Source organism: Eschrichtius robustus, chromosome 6, assembly GCF_028021215.1.
Source record: "Eschrichtius robustus isolate mEscRob2 chromosome 6, mEscRob2.pri, whole genome shotgun sequence".
NCBI classification, from domain to species: domain Eukaryota; kingdom Metazoa; phylum Chordata; class Mammalia; order Artiodactyla; family Eschrichtiidae; genus Eschrichtius; species Eschrichtius robustus.
In genome coordinates this window covers 81,349,382-81,369,690 of record NC_090829.1, presented here as the reverse complement: position 1 = coordinate 81,369,690, position 20,309 = coordinate 81,349,382, and the positions used below count along the sequence as shown (strand labels likewise).

At 41.9% G+C, this 20,309-nt stretch overlaps 1 protein-coding gene across 1 annotated transcript in view; it reads left to right on the top strand.

Annotated features, from left to right (window-relative positions):
- Positions 1–17,479: 17,479 nt before the first annotated feature.
- The window catches only part of ARHGAP31 (Rho GTPase activating protein 31), a 117,176-nt gene continuing 114,346 nt past the window's right edge, over positions 17,480–20,309 (top strand). The window contains exon 1 of the mRNA XM_068546698.1: positions 17,480–18,458. Within this exon, the coding sequence (XP_068402799.1) occupies positions 18,359–18,458 (100 nt within the window). The 5' untranslated portion in view covers positions 17,480–18,358. The remainder of the gene's footprint in view (positions 18,459–20,309) is intronic.

Sequence of the window (20,309 nt, the reverse complement as noted above, 5' to 3'; positions counted from 1 at the left end):
ACAACTAGAAACAAGCCCGCGCACCACAACGAAGAGCCCGCACCGCAACTAAGACCCGATGCAGCCAAAAATAAATAACATAAATAAATAAACAATAAATAAATCTTTAAAAAAAACAAACTCCTGGATTGGAAAAAAATTTTATTACAAGATATATTATTGAGACAATTGGAAATGAGTATGCACAACATGGTAGATTTAAAAAAGGAGAGTGGAAGTGAAGCTATGCCAGTTCTGAGCCCAGCCTTTTAAAGGCAGTTTCTGCTTCCACTTTCACTCTCTCCCATGTGACAAAGCAGTCATAGACCAGCCCAGATTTAAAGGGAGGGGCAATATAGCCCCATTTCTCAGTGAGAGGACTGTCAAAGAATTTGAGGCTATTTTTAATCTACCATGCTGTACATACTCATTTCTAATTGTCTCAATAATATACCTCAAAACAACTTTTTTCCAATCTAAGACCACATATAAAGAAATCTCCTGGGGCTTCCCTGGTGGCGCAGTGGTTGAGAATCTGCCTGCCAATGCAGGGGACACGGGTTCGAGCCCTGGTCTGGGAAGATCCCACATGCCGCGGAGCATCTAGGCCGTGAGCCACAACTACTGAGCCTGCGCGTCTGGAGCTTGTGCTCCGCAACAAGAGAGGCCGCGACGGTGAGAGGCCCGCGCACCGCGATGAGGAGTGGCCCCTGCTCGCCACAACTAGAGAAAACCCACGCACAGAAACGAAGACCCAACACAGCCAAAAATAAATAGATAAATAAATAAATAACTCTATCTTAAAAAAAATCTCCTTAGTCTCTGTTATGGGCTGAATTGAATCTCCTCCAAATTCAGATGTTGAAGCTCTAACTCTCAGTACCTCAGAACATGACTATATTTGGAAATTGGGCCTTCAAAGAGGTCATTAAGTTAAAATAGGGTTTTTATGGTAGGCCATAATCCAACATGACCAGTGTCTTTATAAAGAAGAGGAGATTAGGACAGAGACAACACAGACTGGGGATGACCATGCGAGAACACAGGGAGAAGGTGGCAACCCGCAAGCCAAAGAGAGAATCTTCAGAAGAAACCAACCTGTCAACACCTTCATCTTGGACTTCCAGCCTCCAGAATTGTGAGAAAATACATTTCAGTTGTTTAATCCACCCAGTCTGTGGTATTTGTTATGGCAGCTCAAGCTAACTAAAACAGTCTCCATTAATCTGAAATCGTTTCTCATCTGTCCTTTTCTTTCATGACATTGACATTTTTGAAGTTTACAGACCAGTTGTTTTGTAGAATATTCCTTAATTTGGGCTTATCTGATTGTTTCCTCATGATTGGATTCAAATTGTGCATTTTTGGCAGAAATATGATAAAGATGATATTATGTCCTCAAACATCGCCTTATGTGTGATACCTATTTTTATTATTGGTGATCTCTGGAATCACTTTTTATTGGAACCCTGAGCCACCATGTAAGTAGCCCAGCTACCCTGATGCTACCATGCTATGAGGAAGCCCACACTGGCCGTGTGAAGAAGCCAACAAACACTCAGATTCACCTCCAGCTGAGGCGTAGACATCATAAAGCAGAGATGAGCCCTCCCCACTGTGCCATATCTGAATTCCTGACCCACAGACCCATGAGATATAATAGTACTACATTGCTGTTTTCAGCCTCTAAATTTTGGGGTCATTTGTTACATAGCAATACATAATCAAAGCTGACCATATATTATATGATAATATTCTGTCAATGTTAAATTCCTTGCATGTGATCCTTGTATTGTGGTTATATAGGAGAGTGACTTTATTCTTTTTTAAATTTATTTTATTGAAGTATAGTTGATTTACAATGTGTTAATTTCTGCTGTACAGCAAAGTGATTGTTATACATATATATATACATTCTTTTTCATATTCTTTCCATTATGGTTTATCGCAGGGTATTGAATATAGTTCCCTGTGCTACACAGTAGGACCTGTTGTTTATCCATCCTATATATAATAGCTTGCATTTGCTAATCCTGAACTCCCAATCCATCACTCCCCTACCCCCCTCCCCCTTGGCAACGACAAATCTGTTCTCTATGTCTGTGAGTCTCTTTCTGTTTCATAGATAAGTTCATTTGTGTCATGTTTTCGATTCCACATATAAGTGATATCATATGGTATTTGTCCTTCCTTGAGATAAACAAAATGGATTAAGCTCTAGCTGGACTAGTCAGGAAAAAGAAAAAAGACTCAAATTCTCAATATCAGGAATTAGGGAGGTGACATCACCACACATACTATAGGTATTAAAAGGATAAAAATAGATTTTTATGAATAACTTTATGCCAATAAATTTCACAACTTAGATAAAATGGACAAATCCCTTGAAAGACATAAATGACCACAGCTCCCACAGGAAGAAATAGATGAACTAAACACCTCTTTATCTATTAAAGAAATTGAAACTGTACTTAAAAGCCTTCCCACATAGACATCTCAAGGCCCAGATAGCTAGTAAATTATAGAATTATAGAATTCACTAGCTAGAAGAAATAATATTAATTCTACACAAGATTAGAAATAATACACAAATTCTACACAAATTAGTATTTGTACTAATACCAATTTTACACAAAGAAGAAATAATACTAATTCTACACAAGATTGTCCAAAAATTTGAAGAGCAGGGAATTCTTCTCAACTCATTTCATGAGGCCAACATTACCCTCATATCAAACCCAGACAAAAATATTACAACAAATGAAACAACAGATGAATATCTCAAATATACATAGAAGCAAAAATTCTAAACAAAATTTTAGCATATTGAATCCAACAGTATGAAAAGAATAATGAAACATGACCAAGAGGGGTGAGTTTATCCCAAGAATGCAGGATTGCTTTATGTTAAAAAATCAAACAGTAATTCACCATATTAGCAAACCAAAGGAGAAAAACCACATAATAATCTCAATAGATGCAAAAACTGCACTTGACAAAATCCCATAGCCATTACTGACAAATTCTTAGCAAACTAGGAATATGAAGGAACATCCTCAACCTGATAAAAGACATTTACAAAAATCTACAGCTAGCAACATGTTCAGTGATGAAAGACAATGCTTTCTCACTAAAATCAGGAACAAGACAGGGATGTCTTCTGTCACTACTTATATTCAACATTGTATGTAGATACAAAAACCCTAAACATAATTTTAACAATCAAATTCAACAACATATAGAAAGGATACTACATCATAACCGAATGGGATTCACAAATCAATCAACATAATTCATTCAATCAATGTAATTCAAAAATCACTGTAATTCATCATATGAGCAAACTAAAAAGAAAAATCAGATGAAATAATATTTCTAAAAAAGTAATAAAATGAATCCAGATTGGAGAGAAGAAAAGAACTGTCTTTTTCGTAGATGCCATGATTGTTTCTATAAAAATTCCAATGGAACATACAAAAATGCTACAAAAACTAATGAGTTTAGTGAGTTTGCAAGAAAAAGATGAATATTCAAAAATGAATTTCTATATATTAGCAATGAACAGCTGGAACTTGAAATATTAAAATACCACTTATAATAGCATAAAAAATATGAAAAACTTAGGGGCTAAATGTGACAAAAGATGTAAAAGGTCTTATACTGAAAATAACAAAGCATTGTTGAGAGAAATTCAAGAGACCTAAATGAATAGAGATATATACTTTGCTTATGGGTCAGAAGACTCAATATTGTCAAGATGTCATTTCTCCCCAAATTGATGTCTACAGTCAATGCCTTTCCAATCAAAATCCCAGCAGATTGTTTTCCTTCAGAAGTTGAAAAGCTAATTCTAGAAATCATATGAAAATGCAAAGGACCTAGGACTCTGAAAAACAATTTTGAAAAAGAACAATTACAAACTCTAAGTAAAACTAAAAAAAGAAAGTTTTTAAAAACGGAGCATGGGGGACTTCCCTCGTGGTCCAGTGGTTAAGAATCTGCCTTCTAGTGCAGGGGACGCGGGTTTGATCCCTGGTGGGGGAACTAAGATCCCACACGGCTAGAGGCAGCTAAGCCCGCACGCTCTAGAGCCCGCCCACCACAACTAGAGAAAAGCCCGGCGCACCGCGATGAGGAGCCCACGCACCGCAACAAAGGATCCCGCAAGCAAGCTGCAACGAAGATCCCGCGGGCCGCAACTAATAGCCGATGCAGCCAAGTGAATGAATAAATAAATGAATATTTTTTAAAAATAAAATTAAAAAATGGAGCATGAAATACGATATTAATTGAGCAAGTTATGTAGTATAAGAAAGAAGAATCTACTTGGCCTTGATGCTTGTTTCATTCTCCTTTGAATTGCTCAGATTTGGAGATATTGAATGTTAATCTTCTGAGCCAACCACTCAAAATTCTATAGTAAATTATATTTGCATAAGCACAAACTATGCTACAGAGTAACTTATTGATTTCAATTTTTAAACTCAATCAACAGATAAAATACAGAAAAATTAATAATACTTATAGAACAAAATGCAAATACTATAAACACTAACATTGTAAATGTAAAGGTAGAGAAGATAGAAATTGAGAGGTACAGAGAGAGATTGGGTGGAAGTGAGGGGAAGGGGAGAGGTGAAGAGTAATATGAGGGTGCTATTTCTCTCTTGCTACCTAATAGAGAATCTAGAGTCACTACCTATTCTTAATGGAGCAAGAATTCAAAGGTTAATCATGGTATTTAAATTTATAATGATAACCAAAAGATACATGGGAAATAATATCATTAACAGAGCACATGAAGGGGAAAAGAAATGGAGAGATAGTTTCAATGAACTAGATTTATTATCATTCATAGCTTGGGGGTTAACAGACCTTGGATAAAGTATATAAATTAAGAAATAGTGATATAAGCATAGAGTTTATAATTATAGCGCTAACCATCAAAAGAATTAAAAACAAATTCTTAAAGGTGGTTACCTTTGGGTGGTGAGACATGGGGGTGGGGGAGAGGTTTAAGGAATGAAGCAAGAAACTTTTCTTTTTCCATTGAATACCATTCCATACCTTTTGAATTTTTTAACCAAGTGCATATATTACTTTTATCATAGACAGTTCTTATACAATTTTATCATTTTAGTTTTGTTTAATTTTAGGTTTAATGTACATGAGGAAATTATAATGTACCTATTTTTAAAGTTTTATGGTCTGATCACTTATGTTTTCCAGATAAACCTAAGACACTTCACAGCCTGTCTCCACACGGTCTGATTTAAAAAAAAAAAAAAAAAAAACCAGAAAAACGCTAACCCACATCCAAAAATAACAGAAAGGCAAGTTAAATTTTTTTTTTTTTTTAATTTTTATTTATTTATTTATGGCTGTGTTGGGTCTTCGTTTCTGTGCGAGGGCTTTCTCTAGTTGTGGCAAGTGGGGGCCACTCTTCATCACGGTGCGCGGGCCTCTCGCTATCGCGGCCTCTCTTGTTGCGGAGCACAGGCTCCAGACGCGCAGGCTCAGTAATTGTGGCTCACGGGCCTAGTTGCTCCGCGGCATGTGGGATCTTCCCAGACCAGGGCTTGAACCCGTGTCGCCTGCATTGGCAGGCAGATTCTCAACCACTGCGCCACCAGGGAAGCCCGCAAGTTAAATCTTTACTACAGTGTCATGAAAACATCAAAGGGGTCTCCACTCACAATACATTATAAAACCTTTTCAAATCTTCTTTCCCTGCCCCTCTCTCAATGTCTCACATCGTATGGTAACTGCTCCCAAATCTCTCTCCTCTTCAAACTTCAACAAAACACCTCCTATGCTGACTCTAGTCTCCTTTACTCCCCTTTCTTTCTGGGCCTATTCTAAGTCTCTACTTGTTCAAATAGAAATCAACCTTCCCCTGATGTTCATTTCATCTTTTACCACAAGGGTCTTTCTTCTTAGTCGGGAGAAACTGGCATTATTATGATGCTATTTCTAAAAGAAAACCAAATTCTAATTTCCCCAAAATCTACCCCAAACAAATATTTGAGACATATCCTGCTGGAATTTAGTTACAAGCTATAAGTTTCTCTACTGTAAGCATCTTAAAGATAGAAGTGGAGTTTTATTCATCTTTGTATTTGAGGAGCCAACAGCATGCTTCACACAGAGTAATGCTTCACACCAAATGCACATTTTACTGTTGAATTATAATTTGGAATAGCTTTTATGGGAAAGTATAGGGAAAAGAAGAGGAAGAAAGCTAATGTTTACTGAATATCTACTATGGGGCAGGCACTATACCTTTATGGTGGTGATATATATTTCTACTTTCTCTTCTGGATCAGTAATTCTCAAACGGAAGCAAGAAAAGCAGATGTGGAGGAGAACATGTGGGTTGTTGCTTTTTTTTTTTTTTTTGAAGGTTTTTTTGTTGTTGTTGTTGTTTTTTTAATTGAAGTATACATGGTTTACAATACTGTATTAGTTTCAGATATACAGCAAAGTGATTTGGTTATACATGTGTATATATGTATATACCTATATAAGTACATGTAATTTGAAATGAACCTCCATGTGAGACTATTATTCCCCACTGTGTGTGCAAGCACACACATAATAAAACATTCTCGTAACCCTGACTCATATAAACGAAGACACTTTTACAAATACTGATGTGTCCAAAATACCATTTGACCTTTAAGTGTCGAGGGAGGGTAGGGGAGGAAGATTATGAACCATTGATGGAAACTCAGTGTGTGTGTATGTGTGCTGTATGTGTATCTACAATGCATACACACTCACAAATGCCCACTAGAGGGCAAACCCACATCTCAGACGTTAACGGTAATTGGGATGCCCTTTGTGGGCATTTTAATAATTCAAGCCAAATTCCTCTAAGGCCAAGGTATGATATACAGTTTAAGGCGTATGCAAATTAACTTTGTGATAGTATTCTTACAAATAATTCCCAGGGAGAGAGGCTAAACTTACAGCTCCACAGTTTCTAGAATCTATTGTGACTTATTTTTCGTGCAAAATATAGTATTAGTGCAGATAAATTCCCTTAATAGACCATCTGATTTCATATTTAGGCTTCAGAATGAACTAGTTGCGGGACTAAAGCAAGTGACAAGGCCAGGATTTGACCCCAAGTAGTTCAACTTCAGAAACTAGGCATCAACCAGGATGCATCTCCACCTCTCAGTAAGGTGAGAGAGTAGGCAAGGAGGGATGCTGGTGCCCTTCCCCCTAGTTTGCCGCCTCCCTCTGTCCCTGTCCTGACCCCCACATCTCTGCCAGGCTTGGCTGACACTGCCTTGCTCCAAGTTCTTTAAAGAACTTCCCACTGCAGGATCAACTCCGGACTGGCACAAGCCAGCCATGCCACCAATCTCTCCCACACTCAACCACTCTGACGCTTTCCACTCCCTGCACAAGTCCTGGTCTCACACACGTCTGTGTCCCTAGAAATGCTGTCCCTGTTTTCCTGAAAATCCTCTCCCCTATTATCTGCAGGAGAAATTGTCACTCTTCAAGCCTCCACCAGAGTCACCTCCTCTAGGATATCCCCTTGACTCAGCCAGGCAATCAGTCACTCCGGCTTCAGGGCTCCCATTGTGACAACTATCTCCTGATATTGCAGTTGCCAGTGTGCCTGGTTCTCTTGCCACTAGGGTGAGGGCTCCCGAGGGCATGGATGGAGTCTTTTCTGCTTTGTGTCCTCAGCACCAAACCCAGTACCTGGCATGTAGAGAACGCTCAGGAAATTTGACTGGCTGAATAAATGAGTAAATGCTGAGTGTAAATAGACTTTGCAGACTCTTGAAAATTCCAGCCTTCAGGAAGGTAATTCCTTCCTGGATCCCTTGCAGAGGTGTGAGAAGGGATGGAAGAGCAAGGAGCCGGAGCCAGAGTGGCCCACTCAAGAGGCCACAGTGCCATCACAAAGGCCCCACAGAGCTTCCTTTCTCTGGTACCCCAAACATGCTTCAAAACATTAAGGTATGTGGGAAGGAGCCCGCCCCCCACCTCCGCCAGTCTCCCATATCCCACCCATCTTCTACAATCAGGTGAAACCCTGTATACTTCTGTAACTCTTCTCCTTGACCTCCATTGGAGCTCCTTGCTGAAGTGAGCATTCTCTGTATAAAAGTGCTTAACATTAGTGCCAGCTAAAGATACAGATATTTCCACCAAGAGACTTCTGAGTTTACTTAGACTCTTACCAATCTGATCATTAGAGTAACAATTTCCAACGCAGGACTGGGGGCTAGCTCTGCTTGTTTACTATGCTGGCTACATTAGTTTACTAGGGCTGCTGTAACAAAGTACCACAAATTGGGTGGCTTCCACAACAGAAATTTATTATCTCACAGTCCTGGAGGCTAGAAGTCAAGATAAAGGTGTTGGCAGGGTTGGTTTCTTCTAAGGGCTGTGAAGAAGAACCTGTTCCATGCCTCTCCCCTAGCTTCTGGTGGTTTCCTGCCAATACTTGGCATTGCTTGGCATTCCTTGGCATGTAGAATCATCACTCCAATCTCTGCCTTTATCTTCACATGGCATTCGTCCTGTGTGCATGAATGTGTTCAAATTTCCCCCTTTTCTAAGAACAGCTTTTGTATTGGGCGAGGAACCCATTCTACTCCAGTTTGATCACATCTTAATTCATTACATCACAACCACCCTCTTTCCAAAGGAAGTTCACATTCTGAGGTACTGGAGTTAAAACGTCAACATGTGAATTTGGTGGGGGACACAATTCATCTTATAACATTGGCTGTATTTTCTAAAGCAAAGATCAGTACACATCCTTTGGCATGTGGTTTGACAATGAGGCAGAATATTTGAAATCAGGACTTTCTGGGAAATGTAGGGGTTTAGGGAGGATATTTTAAGAGTAAATCCAGGCATGTGCATGTTAATCTGAAAGGTTTTAACACACCACAAGGTAGATATCCAGCTGAAGAAGTTCTTCTAAATAGAATTAGAGCAGAAACCTGCAGCTGCTTTAAATAATCAGTTCCCATGAAATCTGTGAGGACTTCCCATGAAATTAAATTAATGTGTGATAAGCAGATGATAGATAGATAGACACACAGTCTTACTTTGAAAAAGCGCACCAGTAAATGATATTTGTGTACATCTGACTAGGTTCTTTTAGGATCCGCGTGGAGAATTAAATACTTGTGTACTGAGGATTGAAAAAAGCAGAATGTTCCCTGAAATAGATGTAAGGTTTTTCAAGTATAATCCTTTTTACAAACTGGTACCATTTTCCCACCACTGCCAACCCCCATGACCTTGAAAACATATCCAAAAGGTATAATGAAAAACAATAGGAATATATTGTCCAACTTCCAAATGTTTACAATTTGGGGGATACAGTTCTATACTGAGGTAACTTATATCTGTAAGCTCTCATAATTCCTGTCCTCAAACTAATTTCTGCATATTGTGCTTTCAAGATAGGAGTAAAAACAGGTCTGGGGACACCAGAGATGTAAGAAAAGTCGGAGCCACAATCAGAACTGCTTCCCAAATTGCCCACAAAAGGCAATATATCTTCAGTGTTAGAAAACTGTTTAACAAGAGGCAATCTTACCTTTTCTGAAAATGTTTCCTGGTTCTAAACACTTAAATGTAAAGTAAATCATCTCAAACCGTGTTGGAACTGGGTAAGATATAAATAAATAAATGAAAATAAAATAAAGTCTTATAAATGTGTTTTATATGGGAAATAGGACCAGGATGGGGAAATGGGAAAAATAATCCCAAGGAACTGGATCATGATGGAGGAAACAGAAATATTGCTCAGTGAGAAGATAGTAAAAAATCACTCTCTACAATGGAATATTACTCAGCCATAAAAAAGAATGAAATAATGCCATCTGTAGCAACATAGATGGACCTAGAGATTACCATACTAAGTGAAGTAAGCCAGACAGAGAAAGACAAATATCATATGATATCGCTTATATGTGGAATCTAAAAAAAAAAAAAAAGGTACAAATGAACTTATTTACAAAACAGAAAGGAGATTCACAGGCATAAAAAACAAACTTATGGTTAACAAAGAGGCAAGCAGGGGAGGGATAAATTAGGACGTTGGGATTAACCTACACAGACTACTATATATAAAATAGATAACCAACAAGGACCTACTATATAACACAAGGAGCTATACTCGTTATTTTGTAATAACCTATATGGGAAAAGTATCTGAATCACTTTGCTGTACACCTGAAACTAACACACCATTGTAAATCAACTATATTTCAATTTAAAAAAAAATCACTCTCCTTTGTGTATTGAGCACTGGCCTAAATACAGGCCAAGTGCTAGGCTATTTCCTTATCTTATTTAATCCTCACAACAACCCTACAAGGTAGTATTATGACCTTGATTTATCGGGTGGAGGAACTAAGGCTCAAAGAGGTTAAGAAATTTGTTCAACCCAGCTCAGCCCCAGACCACAGCCCATGCACCCAGAGCTGGTGAGGGGCCTATGGGGCATCTGAAGCTTCTACCCTGTGCCTCTAGGGCATCCTCATCCAGAGAGGACGGAGTAGGAACACCGGGCATGTTGAGGAAGGCTGGAATGTATGAGGAGGAGAGTGCAGAGGTAGATCACAGGGCATGGAGGCCTAAAAACAACTGTGTACTGGGAAAACAATTTTGTTCAAGAGGGCTATTTATAGGGATGTTTTTCCTCAGTACTCCCTTCCCCCATCTCCTCCCTTTTGTGTTAAAAGGCTCCTGGCAGATTGGTAAAGGGTTACAGGCAATGCACAGGAAACTCTGGAACACAATGAGCGGGGTGGAGACAGATCCCCACCCACCTAAGAAAATCACTCGTTTCAGTATTCAGAGACCCTGGGGGAGACAGATGGAGCTGGAACCACCATCTCTGCTCCTTTTATCAGGGAGCCAGAAAGTAGGCAACATTCCCAAAGGGGTGCAGAACAGAGTCAAGTGGGAAGCAGAGGCAAAATAAGAGGCAACAGAACAAAACAAAACAAACAAGACACTAAGATAAATGAAATCAGCCAGATAGCTAAGTTATCCCCTATCCCAAGGACTCCTGAATTCTATGAGGAATCTAGTTTTTTCTTCCCAGAGTCTCTGTTCAGATTAGGAACTCCCAAGATACAGAGCAGGGAGTGAGAGAAGTGATCCCAAGCCCAGCTGCTGAGAGGGACCCCATAACCTATTGCTAGGTCCTCAGGACAGACCCAGCCAGGCCTCCGGGGGCTGCCGGTTCCAGCAACGCCCCACACCCCCCAACCCAGACATCTTTCCCTCTGGGCCACCGAACAGACACCTCCACCCAAAGGGATCCAAATTCAGACTTAGAAGCAAAGGCCACTACTATATATAAAATAGATAATCAACAAGGACCTACTGTGTAGCACAGGGAACTCTACTCAATACCCTGTAGTAACCTAAATGGGAAAAGAAGTTGAAAAAGAATAGATATATGTATAAATGAATCACTTTGCTATACACCTGAAACTAACACAACATTGCAAATCAACTCTCTATTCTCCAATATAAAATAAAATTTTAAAAAGAACTAAAAAAAAAAAAAAAAAAAGACCCTGCACAGATTCCCATGTCGGTATAATAGTGACTCTACCCAGGGCACTTGGCTCTCCCCCTGGCCTTGTGAAGTCTCTGCTCTGCATGTGACTCTAGGAAGGAAGTTTCCCACTGCTGTTTGGCTGAGTCCAGCGCCCACGTGGAGTGGGACAAGAGGGTCTTGTGCTGCCTGGTTTGTTCATCGTTTCTGAAACACTGAAGATTCATTTAGTGCTACACTGTGCATTATGGGTCAAACGTGGCTACGGTTTTTAAAATACTCTGCAGGACACAAAAGATCTCCAAACCTCTTGTTTCTGAACAACATTCAATGCAAAGAAATTAGAATGTAACTAAAATATTGGAAGGGGAAAACTTATTTCTCAAATAATTTCAAATACTGTGTGCAGGTGTCTCATCTAATCTCTAGTCCTAACCTCTCAACTTCTACCTAGTCCTGTATTTTACACTATCAAAGGACTTTTCCTCCTGAAAGCTCTGACATGGCCCTTGACAAGTATGTTTTATCTTTCTCCAGAAAATGGTGTTTACCCTTACCAGCCCCCAATCCGATAAACTTGGAGTCATCTTGGACTCTACCCCCTCCTACATCTCGTCTTTTAAATAGAAGTCTGAGGTTCTGAATTAGCGGGTAGGGGCACTGATCGATGCAATTTTATTATAAAAAGTTAGTAAGACTTTCTTTTTTGAAACCAAGTCTTTTTCTTTCTCATTATTCCCTCACCTTCTGCCCTTTCTACTCCAAAATGCCTAGTTGATGGGGAAGCAACCGAATCACATTCTCAGCTAGGGAACTGAGGCTGTAAAGCTGTGTTTCCCAATGTTTTTTCATTTATTTACTTATTTTTTGCCCTGAGCAATACAGTTTTGCAACTCTAGGAACTGAAAGGGAACTAAAATACAATGCTTCAGAAACAAAGAGAGAGAGAGAGAATATCATTTATAATAATAACTATGTCTGTTTTTTACCTTTTAAGCTGGGAGTGGGACAATTTAAAGCCTTCCTCCTTCTTCGTTATTACCACACCTGCTTGCTCTTAGAAGCCCATTTAGAAGCAAAACTGGCTTTCATGGTTGCAGAGGTGGTGGAGCAATGGGAGGTCAGCTGCCATGTTTCAGGATGTACAGCCTGCAGGCTAAAGGTTATTCCTGCTTCTAGGATGGGGAGACTGATTCTGGTTCTCGTTCCTTCTCTCCCATCGAGTTGACCTCTCCTCCACTTTGTTCTGTTTGATTAGAGATTGGTAATGTGGACCTCCCTCAACCCCACTAAGGATGCTTATCCAATCTCATCTGGACACTTAGAAGCAACAATTTGCATTATAATCTACACTGGGAACCCATACCACAGGGTAATGCAATAATGAGTTTGGGATACATAACTTTCTAGAAGCCTTTTGCTCTGGCCATCCTCATCCTCTACTGGCTTCAAACCCTCAGAATAGTGGTGGTTGTGCTCAGAAGGGGCACAAGACCTCTCTCATGGAAGAACCTCACCCAATATATCAGTCTGCTAGGGCTGCCATAACAAAATACCATAGAGAAGGTGGCTTAAATAACAGAAATTTATTTTCTCACAGTTCTGGAGGCTGGAAGTCCAAGATCAAGGTGTCAGCAGGTTTGATTTCTCCTGAGGCCTCTCTCCTTGCCTTGCAGATGGCCACCTTCTCACTGTGTCCTCACATGGTCTTTTCTCTGTGGTACACATCCCTGGTGTCTCTCTGTGTCCTAATCTCTTCTTACAAGGACACCAGTCAGATTGAATTACGGCCAAATCTAATAGCCTCGTTTTAACTTAATCACGTCTTTAAAGGCCCTATCTCCAAATACAGTCAGATTCTGAGGGATTGGGGATTGGAGCTTCAAATATGAACATGGAGGGGGGCACAATTCAGCCCATCACACCCAGCAATCAGTGACAACACTAGCATCTTTATTTTTTTTTTAAACAGAGAACTATTGTTTTGTTTCTTTGTTTTTATTTTTATTTTTAATTTTGGCTGTATTGGGTCTTCGTTGCTGCGCGTGGGCTTTCTCTAGTTGTGGCAAGCGGGGGCTACTCTTCGTTGTGGTGCGCGGGCTTCTCATTGTGGTGACTTCTCTTGTTGCAGAGCATGGGCTCTAGGTGCGTGGGCTTCAGTAGCTGTGGCACGTAGGCTCAGTAGTTGTGGCACACGGGCTTAGTTGCTCCGCGGCATGAGGGATCTTCCCGGATCAGGGCTCGAAGCCGTGTCCCCTGCATTGGCAGGCGGATTCTTAACCACTGCACCACCAGGGAAGTCCCAACACGAGCATCATTAAACTGGAAAGGGGGAGAAGAAAGGGGGAGAGAAAATGTACGTAGCAGAAGGATGTACCCCAGAACAAAGAATTCAGAGCATATTAACCACAGTCCATGAACAAGGAGTTATATGAATATTTAATTGGCTGGGCACGAGGAGAGGAGGGAGAACTCTAAAACTGCTGATTTCTAACTCTGCTTTATGGGTCCACTGGGTAAAAGAAAAGGCTAAATCACAGGTGACATTAAAATCTCCCAATACTGAGTTGGGGGTGAGGGAGGGATGGATTGGGAGTTGGAGTTAGCAGATGCAAACTGTTACATTAAGCACGGATAAATAACAAGGTCATGTATAACAACTGTATAGCACAGGGAACTATATTCAATATCCTATGAGAAGGCTATTCTTATCCATAATAGAGAAGAATATAAAAAAGAATGAAAAAAAAAAAGAATGTATATATATATACAAACTGAATCATTTTGCTGTACAGCAGAAATTAACACAACATCATAATTCAACTATGCTTCAATTTAAAAAAAAATCTCCCAATATTCACTCTTGGTCTTCTGCATCTGTTTATTTACAGCAGAGAAGATTGCTACCAACATTGGTGAGTGAAAGAAGCAGATGGCACATTTTGATAAGCATCAGTCTTAACCAATTGCAGATAAGATAAATCATAGGCAAAGACAGAACTCTTCTGTGGGAGTTCCATGTGAGCTAAGTGCTTTTTGCACCATGATAATCTGCTACAGGCATAATTTATATTATCACCAGATAGCTTAATTAGTCCTCCTGTTTAACATTCCTACACTATTTTCATGTAACCTGCTTCCTGGGAAATCCTCAGCCCTGCGAAAAAACCCCTTGGAACCCAAATCTGACTTCCTTCCACAGACCCAGAGAAAGGTACACATCTTAGAGTAAGCAAAGAGAAAAAGAAAAATGGGAAGAGAAAGAAAAATAGAAGGAAAGTGGCCAGAACAAGGGCTAGATTTAAATTCGGCAATTATCACAGGGCTTACTCAGCAATGAGAGGGGGCAGGGAGCAAACCGGGAGAGGGCGACCTTCCAGCTCCCTGGGTCAGGCTGTCACCCTGTAGCTTCATTATCCAGCTTGATAAATTGTGAGTTCTTCCCACCACAAGGTGTAGATAGTTGAGAGCTATCAGGTAGAGACAAAGAACCACCATGTACACATTTCAAATAAAGTTTGTTCAGTCGGTCCAGACGTAACGGACACCTTGTCCATTGTTCAGTATTACCTCAACTCTGAGCCCTAAACAACCTGAAACCAGCTTATCATGCAGCAGGGGCTGAAAGGTCTCAGGCTGTTCCAGAATGAAAATTCTGTGATTGTGGTGTCACTTTGGGGAATCCCTAGTAAAGCATAGAAGAATCTTTGGGCTGAGTCAGTCATTAGCTTTATGGTTCATCTAGGCAGCCCTGTTTCGTGACAACCTACACCTGCTGGGTTTGATGGTACTTAAAGGGATCTGGTACATAGCTAATGTTATAAAGTGAAGTGTTTTGAGAATTACTTGTAAATTACTGTTTATTTAACTGGTGAACTTTATTGTCAGAAAGACCATATTTAATAAAAAATTTATATAATTAAAAATTAATTAATACTTGAATAAGGTCTGCTGATTAGTTAATATTATTGTATCAATATAAATTTTCTAACTTTGATAATTGTACTCTGGTTATATAAGACATTAATATTTGGGAAAGCTGGATGAAGGGTATATGGGAATTCTTTGACTATTTTCTCGTAAAAATTTTTATAAGCTGAAATTACTTCAACATAAAAGTTAAAAGAATGTTTTTAAAGCTTTAGAAGGTAATTCACAGGGCTTGACAACTTATCCATAATTTGTGCTTAGGGGCCTGGACCCAGGAAAAGAGCAACCCTTTAGCCTCTCTCCTTTGCTGCCAAAATGATGAAATGCACTGTAGGACAAATATGAAAGTCTTTGGTACAGTAAACTCCTAAATAAATATTAATAGTAATAATTATAGTCTCACGTGGAGATGCTTCTCTGTAAATAAAGGAACAAGTCATTATACTAAATACCCTACCAAATATTCTCCAAGTAGCTTACAAGATGCTTAGAAATTGCTGTCGTGGGAGTAGGAAACAGGGAGTCATTGACAGGTTCTGAGCAAAGCAGGCAAACAACAACAGCAATACTTCAGGAAGACTCAACAGGCCTTTAGTGCACAGGATGAAGTGGGAAGAGACCGGACTCAGCAAACCCCACTAGGAGTTATTCTAATAATTTAGGAGTGAATGGTCCTCACTGAATGGGACTGGACGGAAGAAGCCCAGAGGAGAGGCATTTTGAAGGACTCATCCGTTTGGGCGGGACTAGACTGGAGGTGGCGGTGGAGAGAAATGAGTCAGTGGTTACTTGAAGATGTCTTGCCAAGATGACTGGGGCAATGCTGGTGTCACTGAGAGACCGATGGAAAATAGAAGGAAGGAGAGACCATACACAGAGCTTGGGCCGCAAACTCCAGTGGGTAAGATGGGCACTGGGGGCTTCAAAACTGGAGGGCTCACTATCTAAAGAAGGTGGTGCCGCCATGCAGGCTGCTACAACTTGGCATCAGCGGTCCTTGCCATGAGGAAATGCCCTTTCGGTGTGACCAGATCTTCCATTTTTTCAAGAGAAGCCAGAAATCCAGATCTCTTATGTGGAAAAATGTTAACTCTTTAATGTTGGCAATTAATTTTTAAAAATTTTAAAGCATCTCATGTACTAAACCAAACACATCTGTGAGCCAGATTTGGCAGGCACGCTATCAATTGTAAGCTCTGACAAAGAGAGAAGGTCAAGGGTCAAAGTTCATAAACTGTCTTGGTGATACATAGGGAGATGAGAGACTGTAAAGGGATTCAGTGACTAAAATACTATACCTAAAGCTTTTTCCAGCCTTCTGAGCTGTATGAATGTCCCTACCCTTCAAGCCTATATATGGATTTGAATTTACCCAGGAAGTTTAATCTAATCCTAAAACGGTTAAATAACAAGAATTTGAGTGCTTATTGTGTGCTGAGTACACAGAAGTCAAAGAATTTCAAATTAACTGGAGAAGAAGAAACATGCCCTCCTGAAAACTTGAGACAAATTATGAAATAACCTGGGAGACTGCTTTCTCCACATTAGGTCAGAATATCAGAGTCACCTTAAATCTGAGACTTCCCCCCCCAAATCACTTCCATTTAGCAAACTTTGCAATAACGCCTGTGTGTGCGTTTGTGTGTGTGTGTGTGTGTGTGCGCGCGCGCGCGCGTGCTTGAATCTCTAACCAGAAATCTGATTTCCTGAGCGGTGGTTACAAAGCGGCAGCCTCCATCCCTCCCTCAGCTTGGGAGGGGACTTGGCTGGGTTGAGGGTACCTGGGCGCCGGAAAGGAGGATGGAAGGTTGGGAGTGGCCGGCTGAAAACCGCTCCCCGTCAGGTTTCTCCGCTGGAATCCCTGTCTTTGTTTCTGTCATTACTCTTTAAGTGTCTGTGTAGGAGCAGACAGGCACCGAAATAGAAAGTGTCAAAGAGATGATGACAATGACGATAAAAACAAGGCAGGCCACTTTTTTTCAGTCCCACCTAACCCCCTCCATCCAGAAAGCCAGCGCGCCTCCTCCAGCTGTCTTCAAAGAGCCGTCGGTGGGGCAGGAAGCGGGCGGCTCGGGCTGCGGGTGCTCCTAGGAGAGCGGCGATTTCCTCCCGAGCTGCCCAGTTATCTCCAGAGTCGCAGAGCAGCTCTCCGAAGAGCGCGTTCTCTCCCCCACCCCGTCCTCCTCAACCCACCCACCTACTTCCTCCGGCTCCATACACACACCAGCACGGAGCTGCCAAAAATTTCCACCCTCCACCCCCCTCCCTAGCTAACTTCCTTCCAGCATTTCCTGAGCTGGATGATCCTAGGATTTGTAAGACAGGAAAAAAAGGAAGGCGTGAGGGCGGGCGAGAGAGACAGGATGCTTGTTTTTCGTTCTACCAAAGCCGTCTGAAGGCAGGACAGCGCGCGCCGGGCAGAGGACCTACGGCAGCCCCCGGGCTGTCTCCGCGCCCCTGGCCGCCGCCGGCTTCCCCGCGCTCTCGGCCACTCCCGGGCTTCTAGAAGACGGACCGGAGAGCTCGCCGTCCCTCCGAAGCGGAGGAGAACACCCGAAGACACCGCGGGAGCCCGTGAAAGTCCCTGGGACTCCAAGTGAGGAAGTGACACTCCCAGCGCGCCGGCCCGCCGCTGCCAGCTCCGCACGGCCTGCGGCACCGCGGCCCTGGAGGAGAGCGCCGTGGATTTCAGGCTCCGCGCCCGCGCCGGGCTCCGCGCCCCGCGGGCTCCATGCGCGCTGCCCCGGGCCCAGGCTCTTCCCCACGCCCATGCGGCCCCCCAGCGCCGCGCCGCAACCACTGATCTAACCTCCCCCGGAGACCATCGCAGGCGCGGTGCCAAGCAGTGGGGAGGGGGAGACGGAGGGGCAACCTCTTTGGGACTAACTCATGAAGAACAAGGGTGCCAAGCAGAAGCTGAAACGAAAGGGAGCCGCCAGCGCCTTTGGCTGTGACCTGACGGAGTATCTGGAAAGCTCAGGACAGGATGGTAAAGTGCCTTCGCCCCCCTTCCCCCCCCCCACGCCCCACCCCGCTTCTTTTTGTTTGAGAGAGAGAGAGGGACTCTCGTAGGGCGTGTTGCCTTCAATTCCCAAGTTAATGTATTCCAGGCCTGAGCGCTCACTGTGCTTTTTTTTTTTTTTAAACATACATGATTCTTAAGGTGCGTTACGCTGCCACCCCGACGTGCAGAGGTTGTGTCAGCCCTTCCGTTTGTGTCACCCAAGCCATTAATGGGCGGTGCTGCTACACGTTTAGCCGGCCACCTCTGGGGCTTGGGGGTGGGGGGCTTGAGAGGTCCTGTTCCCAAACTTTGGATGTCGGAGGGGAGGGAGGAGGGCTGGATCTGTGGTGTGGTGTTCAGTGGGATTCTCTGGGTACGTAATTATGACTGCCTTAGGTGTCCCTCCCGGGCTCTCCGATTTCATCCGCTCACATCTTTTTTTATTAATGTGCTGGAAGGCGGGGGTGCGGTGGATCCTGGCCGGGGGAGTGGTTGCACAAACATTTTCTGAATTTCTGAACTGATGCCAAATATATAGTAGCTCCCTCCCTCCCCTTCCCAACCCCTCAGACCCTCTACCTCCTCTTGGTTTTCAGATTAGCGTTTGGTGTGTCTGACAAGAAGAGTGTTGTAAAAAGGTCAGAGGGCCTTGATTTTAAAATAGTTTAGGGTATGTACATGAAAAAGAGAGACTCTCTGTTTTCAAGGTCGGATTGGAAAAAAAAGGGGAATCCTCCAGCGTAGAGACAACTTATTAAACATTTGTTGGGGGGGAAGGGCGAAAGAAAACAATCTAGAATACAGTAACAGCATTTGAAGTGAGAAGTTTTTTTGTTTTTTTTTTTTGTTTTGTTTGTTTTTTTTTTTTGAGAAGTTTTTAATCAAAGGAAAGTTGAGGAAATTGAGCGTTAAATGACTGCTTTTGTTAAGGTTGACTGGCCCTGCACTTACCCGTGACAAAAAGGCCTTGTCTTCAGAAATTTCAGTGAGGGAGAAAAAAGTCCACTATATGGGCCTTGTGTTTATACATAGATAGATACAACAAAGGGGGGAAACTGAAGGGCTAACTGCAGAATAACTCTGCCTCCAGGAAAATAATCTCAAAAACTATTTGATTAGCTCATATCAAATGTGCATCTCAAAAACAGAGCAGTGCCTTTGTTTCTATTTCATTTTTTTAAGGACTTAGCACCACCTAGTAATTTGCAGTGGTGTGCTATTCCTGTGGTGTCCTTGGGTTCAGGGGCTGCCATGTCATTAGGACAGATGGCTTAGTATTTTACAGCTTGGGGGACCACAGGTTTCAAAACTGCCTCTTTTGAAACTGGGACACAACGGAGTCAATTCATGTAATCCTCTCCAACAATCCGGAGAGGTAGATTTGAAATAACATCCTTGGGTTGAGTTTTTTTGAGTGTGAGAGAACTCCAACTATGCATCTTAATCACTACCCTCAGAAGTTCAGAGTGAAATGTTTTCCTCCACCTGTTTTTGCAGGGGGCCTTCAGGTTCATGTCCATGTTCACTTATGAATGCTTGTGGATACCACCTCCCACCAAGTGGGTGCTCTTCTGGGCCTTCGCTCCAAAGCTGAGGGTTGCATGGAGGTGCTTATCAGTCCTGACTCATTCTTACAATGTCACAGATCCTAGGATGAGCAAGGAATCCCAGGGTTCTGTGAAGACTCCTCAAAGGCAGCTTTAAACAGTTCCTCTTTCACCTGATTTATATTTTGGGATTTTATATATGTTTCGTTCAGGAAAAAAAAGAAAAGGGGCTACTCTTAAAGAAAAAAAAATTGAAACCAGTACCCCGTGCTTCCTGCCCTGGGGAGAA